Below are 11,421 nucleotides of genomic sequence, written 5' to 3'. Positions count from 1 at the left end.
CCTATGTTAGAATAGTGCTATATATAAATCTAATATATATCCTAAGTCGCGCTTTCGAAACATGAAAAATGCAATTTCAATTTCGTCAATCAGCCCAGTAGAATAGGAAATATAGAACTGTCCCCCCCTTTTTTCCCGCAGTGTACCACAAAAGTTCCTTTTATATACAAAAGTCGTCGATCACAGATTATTACTTAATAAGTTAACAAACATAATGCATAAACACTAAATTTAAGTTACATTTTTTATAAATATTTTTGTAGAAAATGATTTATGTAATTTTTTGTAACATTCCAATTAAATAAAAATTATTCATAGATTTTTTTTAATGGTTTTAAGTAGCTTTAACAAACCTTCAGATATGTACAGGAATTTCATAAATGAATATATAACAAGCATAATGAATCCATCTTTGAACAAGATATGGATAGTCGATTCAAGCTATTTATTGCTGAAAACTGTTATTCATATATGAATTACCAACTAACATCACCTAATTTACCAAGAGAGAAAATCTATATTTTGACAAATAAGTAGTTTTAAGTGTTATAAATAGAAATATAAAAATCTTAATTGTAAAACATATGAAAAGTGAACATAAATACGCTTCTTTAAATATACCAAGTAAATAATTACATACATTCTGAATATCAGCATTTGTCTGAATTGCCTAATTCTTAAGTATATGAGCAACAACAGCTAACCCATGCATTTGCAAACTACATGTTTGAATACATGGATATATTATCATTTCACTTATCAGCCCCAAGGTTTTCCTCCCCCTCATATTAGGGCCATGAATTTTATTTGCTGATGAGAAAAAAAGCACTAGATTTGCCTAGCTTCTTGAATTTCTATTTTCTAAATGACCAAATTTTGTATGAATGCAATGCTAGAAATTTAAAACAAAGGGTTTAAACGTGATTCAAAACCAGTTTGAAGACATCTGCATTTTTTCTACAACAACTGTTTGCTTTATTTTTTTTTGGTGAAAGGAATATAAGTCAGTAAAATGTTTAAAATCACTAATCAGAAAACTGAATGACTTTTAATGGTGGTGCACATATAATCAGAAAATAATAAAAATTGTACATTTCAAGAATGCTTTTGTTTCATATTGCTTTATATTTCACTGAACAAGGTGTTCAATATATTGCTCATTAAATGGTGTTGCAACACAGATGCTCATGTAAATTATGTCAAAAACTTTCAAATGGAGATTATTCATTATTATACACAGTCCAGTTACATTAATGTGACCATCACCTAATTTCGATGTCAACGTGAAATAACCAATCACAGAAGGCAGGTCGCAGCACATTGCAGTGGAGCGTATATAAAGAGTGTCCTAGAGAATCAGAAAAATTGCAATCGTTGGCATAATGCAGAAATAGAGCAATTTATCTGACACCCAAACAGGCATGATCACTGGCTTTTGGGCTAAGGGTGGAAGCATTTCTGAAACTGCTAATTTTGTAAACTGTTCACGTGCTGCCGTGGTAAAAGTATATTGTGCATGGCAAAATAGCATTATCTAAAATCAGCAATGCGGCAAATGTGGTGCACCAGGGGGCATATATGACAGAGGTGAATGATGGCTGTGGAGATACACTCGGGCGAACAGATGTGCAACCGTTGAGCAACTGACCACCCATGTGAACCAAGGGGTTACCAATATTGGCTTTTCAATGACAGTTCTGCGAATGTTGCCGCATATGGACCTCTGCAGCAGATGCCTGATTAAAGCACCTACGCTGCACTTCATCGGCAACGAAGCCTGGAATTTGCATGCCAGCACCGCAACCGCACATCTACTGAGTGGCGACAGGTGACTTTTTCTGATGAATCATGTTTTATGCTCCATCGGACAGATGGACATTGAGATATAGAGCGTGAAACGTTGGAAAGCCCTGCAACAACTGCTGGAAGTGTCCAAGCTTGATCAGGGAGCATTATGGTATAGGGAATGTTTTTGTGGCATTCTCTGTGTGCACTCATAATTGTGGAAGGCATGATGGATCAACAGAAATATGCATCTGTCCTTCTCTACATGCAAATTGCTTTTCCTGAGAATGATGGCATTTACCAGCAGGACAATGTGAAGTGTCATACCACTCGCAGTGTACAAGCATGATTCAAAGAGCATCAGGATGAGTTTACCATACTCCCCTGCCCAGCAAACTCTCTGGACTGAGTTTCCTACAGAATACAGTGGCCCTACAGATTGCAAATCGAGAATCTGTAGGACCACCTTGATCGGGTTGTTCATGCCAAGGATCCTCAACTGTAAAACCTAGTGCAGCTAGCCACTGCACTGGAGTCGGCATGGCTCAGCATTCCAGTGAACACCTTCAAGAACCTTACAGACTCTTTTCCTGCATGTCTCGCAGTGGTCGGCTCCACGAAAGGTGGTTATTCTGGCTTTTGACAGGTAGTTACATTAATGTGACTAAACTGTGTAGATAACATAGACAAGCACCTGTATTTCAATATGTATCTTTCTTAAATGAAACTGAAAGTGTTTGTTTCTATCTTTAATTACTGAATACAATGCCTATAGTAAACTAAAATGACTTTTCTCTTCATTGCTGATAAAAATTCTAATAGTATACTCATCATAATTTATAATCTAAGAAACAAAAGTACAAACTTATGCTTCTATGAATATATATTACAGTTTGTAATTACAATAGTATATCCAGATCCAATTAAACTAGTTGGTGGCTTTAGGCAAATCACTGTTTTAAAGCCAATGCCCACTCTTTTATTTATTTTTTTTTTAAACAAGAAACAGGATTATAGGAGATTATCTGATGACTGAGAGTCCCCTAGCATTTGGAGCCATATTTGCTAATGAGACCATCATATCTATCATACATATTCGCAAAAGAATGTAGTCTTTTATATCGCAAATGGAGAAGGGGATATACATAACAGTATGCACAACAAATCTTTCCCAGCTTTCTGGAGAACAATATTTTCTCAAAAATGTTTCAATGATCTTCTTCATCTTACCTTTGTATGCCATTTTTTACTACCATATTTGACGGCATATAAGACGCACCCTTATTTAGAAGGCTACACACAAGGAAAAAAATTTTAATAGTCCGCGTTACACAATAACTTATAATGTGCTTTCTTTTAGTTCTCGCATTTCGTAAAAGCCAAATAAACAATCATTGAATGCAATTACCAAACATATTTTTATCAAGGAAAATTAACAAATGGCAAGCTATTTTGAACATCATATGTAAATTTCAATAATGAATAAATGAATGAACGGCAAGCAATCAAACATAATACAAAATAAAGCAGAAACAACAAAAAACACAGATTCAAGGAAAACATTGCCTATCATGAAATTAGACTTTAATCACTTTCAAAACCATAAAAATCCCTTTCACTGTCATCATCATTGAAAACGAGAATATCATCATCACTACAGTTTCCGTCATCGCTAGTATCACCTTCTTCGAATAATGCATAGTCTTCTGTTCCGTCAAGTGCATTACTGATTCCGAACTTCTTAAAGGACTTAACAATTACTTACGTCCTCCCAAGATCTTTTTACTCACTCACACACTTGTGAAATAGAGGGCCGCTTCATTCTACCTGAGGGTGTGATGTGGCTCTCCTATCCACTTGTTCCTTCGTTCTCGCACTTTTTCCTTAAATGGCTTATTCACTGATACATCTAAAGGCTGCAATTAGCTAGTCAGTCCACCAGGAATGACAGCTATCTGGGTTTTTAATTCTCTCGCTTTATTCTTTATGTTTCAGTTCTATGGGCGCTAAACTGATCCAAAACACAAAGTCCTTGGTAAGAAACCAAAAGGTTTTCTTAAGAGTCCACCAGGTCGCCTCGCCCATATGTTCTGTAACCACAGTTTCATTCCAGCTTTTCGGATGAATATGAACAATTACTCCTGTTGGAAATTTTTCTTTCGGATAATTTTTTCTTTTGGGTATGAAAAACGGTGGAAGTTTTGTGCCATCAGCACAACCTGTTAGAACTACTGTATATCTGGTTTTTTCATGACCTGTGGTTTTATGGTTACTGATTTAGACTCTTTAATACTCACAGTCTTGTTGGATGGTACATCAAATGCAAGTGAAATTTCATCCATATTTCCTATTTGACCGAGCTCAATAGAAGTTTTCTTGTATTTATAACAAACCTATGAAATGCTAGAATTTTTTTCTTCATAATCTGCTGGCATTTTCTGTGCAATAGTTGTTTTTGTGTGCATTGATAAGCCTTGCCTTTTCATGAACCTGTAGTACCAGCCCTCAGACCCTGAAAAGTTCTGATTCCCAAGTTTTTCTTCAAAGCCTCACTGATTATCATTTTGGTTGAAACACTTATCCCAGATTTCCTCTTATCTACCACCCACATTTTTACGGCGTTTTCAAGTTCAGGCCAATATGGAGATGGGCATCGAAGGTTCTTTTTGTTTTTTAGCAGTCTTCAGTTGATCTTCCTGCAGTTGAAGTACAAATAATTTTTTCGGTAGGTTGGTGGACCGAAATGCCTTGCTGCTGCTTTGTTTCTATGCACTTTGGCGTAGTTTAACACTCCTAGTTTATATTGAATTGTATAGCTTAATCTCTTGTTTCCTGTAGTCATATTTTCCAGGGTATTTTTTTTTAAAACAAATAGTTTTAAGCACCGATACCTACACGTTTATACAGAGTAGCACCAATACCGATACCGACACATGTGTCGGCTGAGTCAAAGAAAGTCTATGTAAAGAAGGAAAGGCTCCATAGACATAGTGTGACCGTCGAACCTGTTCGAACTTCGACATCAGCTTCGAGCTTTGGCGCTTTTTGGCGACAGATATTTCACAGATGCGCAAAATAATTATGGCAGATGTAGAAAAAGTTATGTGTGTCTAGACCTTTATCCGGGCTAAAAATAGCATTCAGTATTGAAAGTTAACCTGTGTCCTTCATGTATAAGATGCAGGTAACTTTTCTGAGACCAAATTTAGGAAAAAAGTATATATGCCGTCAAATACGGTAAATAAGCTACTTAAGTACAGGAGTAAATTAAAACCATATAAAATATTTTATTATACTTGATAAAATATTTTGATACTTTGCTAACCATTAAAAAATGAACAGTTTACACATCACCATTTCGTTAATAATAAGTAATCATGAAAAAATTAACTATAACTTTTTAGAATTCTCAATACCTGTGGTCAGTAAAGGAAGTTGTCATGCTGTGATGGTCAAATTTGAACTTTTTCAAAATACAATAAATCTTTTGTAACCAGTAACATCAAAATAATAGAATTTCGAAAGTCTAAGTCTGAAATTCAGAACATGAAACAAAGAAAAAGTATGGATAACAAACAGAAGACTTAAAAGTGGAAAACATTTATCTTGTTTCTGCTGCCCAGCATAAGAAGCCTTATCCAGCCAATAAATTAAAGAATTTTCCAGAATATCAAAATGTAATACTGATCACTTTTAACGAACTGATGTGTGAATTTTAAAGGTATCATGTGAACGTTTAAACATGACTTTCAGAAACAATTCACATTAAAAGACACCAAGTATACTCAGTTTTTGCTAGGAAAAATATAAGGAATATTATGTCAATGCTGGTGTAAATTGTGGTCTATGATCACGTTTGTAGACGAGAAGTCAAGTGACAAAGATTCTCTTGATTTTAAAACACATTTGATACTTGTGTGGATTTACTTATATTCAGGAAAGATTAGTGTTAATAGAGAAGGTGCAGGCTTGAATGGATGTTGACAATTTTGTTTTCATCACATTCTCAAGATGATGAAATAACTGGACATGTACTGGTAAAGGAAAGGCGATAACAATATGTACAGCAACAAAGTAACATGGAAGGAAGCTGATGAAGAATTGTAGACTTTCACAATATTTCCTAAGAAATGTTTGTTTTTGTCCATATATGACATTATGAAGCTTCATTGTATATAAACTGTGACGATAATCTTGTAAGCAAGCACACATTTGAAGTTTTGTGCAAACTAAAGAAATTTGTAATCTTCATATGATAATTAAAATTGTGATTTTTAAAATCTTTAATTTTGTTTTTCTAAAATCTGAAATTGTATTAGTTTTAATTTTAAGTAACCTGTATGATTTTCAATATTATTTATTAAATTGCAGTCAATAGATCAAAACCATGCCCACTTCACATGCTGCAACTTCTACACATAAAAATTAAACTTCTTATTTCGTATCCGCAAATTGCTCCAGGTTAAAAGTGATTCTATAGTATAACATTAAATGTAATTCCAGGTGGAGAATAAGAGCACTTAAACATTTACCAGTCTGAAAATTTCCAAAACAAGAGAAAAGGGATACAAACTCCATCCCTCATACACATCCTTAACTAAAACTGGGATAGAGGAGGTTATACTGTCAAAGGCATTTGCTATTCAACAGCATAAGATGCATGATGTGCACTTTTACAATTACGCACATAGCAAAAGCAACAACATAATAGTAATTCATTTACACCAATTTTTCTGCCACAGTACAAAATATCAAACAACAAACTAAAAAAAGCAGATCTGTGATTTTAAATGATAAATGAGCAAATTAATTTGCTCGAATTTACACGTATGAGATCCATAAAAAACAAAGGATTATCATATAAAAATATAAGTCATTCTAAGACATCTTGGTAAAAGTTTACAATTGGGTGCCCCCTTTTTTTGGCGATTCTTTTTTGACGCCAAGATCGGCACCAGGAAGACACAATTTCAAGATGGCCGCTACACAAAACCAAAATAAGAAGTCAAAAAATTGCATAAACTCTGTGTCCATGTACACATCGATCTGTTTTCACTCAAAAAAACATCCCGGCATTGCACACTGCTTTAAATGTGACCATGTACACATCAATCTATTTTTATTTTAAAAAAAATCAGGAGGGTAAAGCAGAGTTAAACTATCATGGTAACCAGAAATGAGATTTCATCGCCAAAATTTTACAAAAAATTGTCGCTAATCGAAGGGGCACCCAATTCTATACTAGAGCTGACATCTTAAATAGAACAATATGGGTTATCTATAATGGCTTATTCAAATCTTAATTCATAACATCATACAAAATGGTTAATTTTTAATAAAGCTAGAAATTTTTTTTTAATATTATTAAGAGCACATATTTTTTTTTCTTCATTAAAATTCTTGAATAATTTTCATATGTTAGATGAATACCAAACAGAACTTTTAAGAATCAATAAAATTCGGTATATTTTGCCTTATTTTTGAAAAAATTTTAAAGGCAAACTAATATGGCCCTTTTTTTTTCTGGAACAAGCTTGTTTTTATAATCTTGTTAAATGCTTTAAACATACCACATAATTTTTTGTATTATTCAGGTGAAAAAAATGAAGCACTTCTAATATGTTAACCTGCATTACATTATCAGTAAAATTAGTTTAGTTTAAAAATTTACTACATTAATTATTCAATATTGGTGTTTCACAGGCTATCAGCAGAAGTACAAGCTTTCTAAACTCCAAATTTGAGTTTGCTAATTTTCAAGGGGGGGGGGGGTAATAAAAAAGAGGTACTCTTCTGTTATCGGGACTGGGTTCAGAAATGTATATATGGATGTATGCATGTATACACATTCCTGAATCTGGTTCCAATAACACAAGAGTATCCCAAAATCTTAACATGCAAAGCTACCAATATTTTTTACTAAACTGCACAGTTTAAAGAAAGAAAAAGAAATACAGTTTTCTTATCTGAAATACTGTACAAAATTCTTTATATGCAAAGCTGTATTTTCATTAAACTGCATATTTTGAAAACATACATTTTCATTAAAATTAGTTGTTCAAATATCTGCAACTTTTAAATGAAATTCAGAATGCTAAATTACCATATTATTTGAAAAATACAAGAAATACAAAATCTAACAGAGTATTTAATCAATAATTTAATGATAACTCAATGTCAAAAGTAACAAGTTAAAAATCTACGGAAAGAAAAATTACATATAGTATTTCTAACTTTCTTGCCCACACAAAAAAATAAAATTATATTTCTGTCATTATATTATTTTAATACTGTTTTGAAATGATTTAATGTGACAGTTAACGACTTATTTTGGTTACGTGAATAATTATATTGATTTTTTTTCCAAAGCATTAAGCATCTAAAATAAGTATATAAAATTCAAAGCATTTGTATTTCATGCTTTATCTTCTGAATTTTTAGAAAAACGAGAGAGAATATTATTTGTAATTAGTTCTTTAACATCACTTGCATCTAATGTTTCATACTTCAGTAATGCTTCTGCAATTAATCTGTGTTCTTTACTATGAGTTTTTAGAATATTTTTGGCTCTTTCGTAAGATTCAGCAAGAAGGCGTTTAATTTCTGCATCAATGAGCTCAGTTGTTGTAGCAGAAAGTTCACTAACTACAATAAGAGAGTTCTGATGCTCCTCAAATGTTCTTACACCAACTTTATCTGACATTCCCCATTCTTTTACCATGTTGGTTGCTATTGCAGTAGCTTGCTTCAAATCACTTGCTGCTCCAGAAGTTATCTTTTCAGAACCAAAGATTAGTTCCTCTGCAACTCTACCACCCATTAAAGTATCCATTTGTGCTAGCATTTGAGACTTGGTGACGTGATAATGTTCCTTCTCTGGAATATAAGCTGTATGACCAAGTGATGGTCCACGAGGTATAATCGTTACCTTATGTAGAGGATGGGAGTCCTTTGTATAATGACCAACTAAAGCATGACCAGCTTCGTGATAAGCAGTTATGATATTTGCTTCTTCGTCAGGTATACGAGATTTCCTTTCTGGTCCCATTAAAACTTTATCTCGAGCACTTTCTAAGTATTTCATCGTGACAGAATCTGCTTTATCAATTGCGGCTCTTAGTGCAGCTTGATTAACCATATTTTCTAAATCAGCACCAGTAAAGCCTGTTGTTCCCCGAGCAAGAACTTCAATATCTACATCAGATGCCATTTTGACCTTCCCGAGATACAAGGTTAGTATTTCTTTGCGACCATTAAGATCAGGTACACTCACGTTTATTTCAACATCAAATCTACCTGGCCGCAGGAGAGCTTTATCTAAATCATCTCTTCGATTGGTTGCCCCTAAAACGATAACTCCTTCATTCTGCCGGAAACCATCCATTTCAGTAAGTAGTTGATTGATTGTCTGATTAGCGTATGGATGAAGTAAAGAATTACTTCTTTTAGCACCTACCGAATCAATTTCATCAATAAATATAACGCAAGGTGCTCTTGATTTTGCTCTACTGAACAAATCTCGAACTCTTCGAGCACCTTGCCCAACTAGAATTTCATCAAATTCTGGTCCAGCAGCATGAAAAAATGGTACATCTGCTTCTCCTGCAACAGCCCTTGCAAGCAGTGTCTTTCCTGTACCTGGAGGACCCACCAAAAGTACACCTTTTGGTAATTTTCCACCTAAAGCAGAAAACTTTTCAGGATTTCTCAAAAATTCTACTATTTCTTGCAATTCTTGCTTTGCTTCATCAACACCCTTTACATCTTCAAAAGTTACATCAATCTCTTCTGGATAAACTTCATTAGCTGTTCCCATGAAAACTTTACGAAATGATCCACTCATCACAGATGACAAGATATATAAAATGAGTATTATACCTAAGAGATCTCTAAAAATATTAAACATACTTAATTTTGAGTTTGTTTTTTCTTTTGAATCAGCTGCTACATATCCTTCTGCAAATGCTATTCTCAGTCTTTGCTGCTCTTCAGGTGTTAAATTTTCATTTGATAAAAGTGTTTTTAATTTAGCATTTTGTTCTGCTTCAACCTGACTTTTAGTTTTATCTTTAGTTTTCCATCCTCTAAGAATAGGCACTCGTTCTGTCCACGCTAAAGAAGTTTCTCTAGTATCTGAGCTAGTCCGTAAACCAGTCACTTGTTTAAAACTTCGTGTTTTAAAACTTCTAGAGTGCTGAAGACCATTTAAAGTAAAATATAATTGAGAATAGACTGCTACATAACTTTTAGGTTGTATATAAGTTCTTAATAAATTCGATTCTGGGAATCCATACTTATTCTCAAAATATGTTGAGCTTGATGAATAACATACGGGTCTAAGCATTGAACTATTTTCTGCATCAAAAATTCTCTGCCTAGCTACTAAATATGAGCAGTATTCAAGTAGTATCGGATCTATATTTTTAATGACCTCCTGCAAACTTTCAGCACACAATATATTTGGGGAATCATGATTAATAACGCGTTTCTTTTCTCTCACTTTTACACATGCTTTGTTAGCATAACTGGATAAAATTGACGCAAGATTTTTGAATGGTATAAATAACTGTGATAAGGAGTGCAGAGGTGTTCCGAACTGCAACATTACAGTTGAATTAACACTACGGGTTAAATTAAAAAATTATGTAATCAAGATCACAGTTGCCGGATGCTTTCAAACAAGCTATTTACGATCTTCGACACACTTCAGATTATTTAGAAACCACACACATAGCACAAAGAAATGTCAGTTTTATATGAATTAATGTAATACGAGATCAGAGAGTAATTTCTTTTAAAACCAATTAAAATTAGCATATATTTACACCTTCGAAATATACGTGAAGACTCAGAAGTTGTCAAAAACGATGACGATAAGATAAAAAAATAGAGTGCTTATTTCACATGAGGCTCAATTTTAACACGGATTCTCTGATGAAGGTAGATCAAATTGAGCATCATTTACTGAATAAACTCAATTTTGTTTTACTACATTAAAGACGAAAAGTGACAAAAAAAATCACTCAGTAAGTGATTAGGAAGCTCATTTCTTTTAATCTGCAATTTTCGTATTTGCATAATATCCATCAACACTGCGAATGCTAGACCACTGACTAGTTGCGCAAAGACGTATGTTCCAAAATCTGCGCATTATACTACATTCAATTTCAAACTGTTGAATAGTGTAAACACCTAAGTACCGCGGGCGGCTAAAACCCGCCGGGAACTGAAGAAATTTAACCAATCAGAATAAGCCACCGCCGGAGACTGTTTTTTAATATTAAAGAACCTTGGTTTTTGGCAACCAATTTTTAAGCCAGCAATTGAAGGTTTTGTTTTGGATTTATTTTCCGCTCATATTCCTGTTTTCGTATCTTTTGATGATATCTTCTTTTTTTTTTTTGCTTTCATTTATAATAATGTTATAATTTTTATTTCTATGAAAGACAACGGAGTGAATATGGAAAATTCGGTGGGTTCTCACATGAAATGAGGTATAAAATTTTTAGACTGTCCCCGAAAAAATGGTGTACAGTGTTGTATCGCAAAAATCATATGCTGAATTGGACATTTCACTTCATTTTATAGCTCTGAAAATAACAGAGAGCATTTATTTTATACCACCAAGTCAAAAAT

The 11,421-nt window shown here is 33.6% G+C and overlaps 1 protein-coding gene across 1 annotated transcript; it reads right to left on the bottom strand.

The window, feature by feature from the left end:
• Nucleotides 1-308: 308 nt before the first annotated feature.
• YME1L (ATP-dependent zinc metalloprotease YME1L) lies at nucleotides 309-10,675 on the bottom strand. Its single transcript, XM_035358444.2, has one exon. The coding sequence runs from the start codon at nucleotides 10,388-10,390 to the stop codon at nucleotides 8,201-8,203; it is 2,190 nt and encodes a 729-aa protein (XP_035214335.1). The 5' UTR covers nucleotides 10,391-10,675; the 3' UTR covers nucleotides 309-8,200.
• Between the last annotated feature and the right edge of the window lie 746 nt (nucleotides 10,676-11,421).

The sequence above is a fragment of the Stegodyphus dumicola genome, chromosome 6, assembly GCF_044657685.1.
Source record: "Stegodyphus dumicola isolate Sdum_Otavi_A_Nest chromosome 6, ASM4465768v1".
Taxonomy (NCBI): domain Eukaryota; kingdom Metazoa; phylum Arthropoda; class Arachnida; order Araneae; family Eresidae; genus Stegodyphus; species Stegodyphus dumicola.
The sequence above is the reverse complement of the archived record's forward strand: the minus strand, read 5'-3'. Positions and strand labels throughout refer to the sequence as shown.

Bases quoted from the DNA above. Each gene is read 5' to 3' on its own strand.
- YME1L (XM_035358444.2), bottom strand. From the start codon at position 10,390: ATGTTGCAGTTCGGAACACCTCTGCACTCCTTATCACAGTTATTTATA.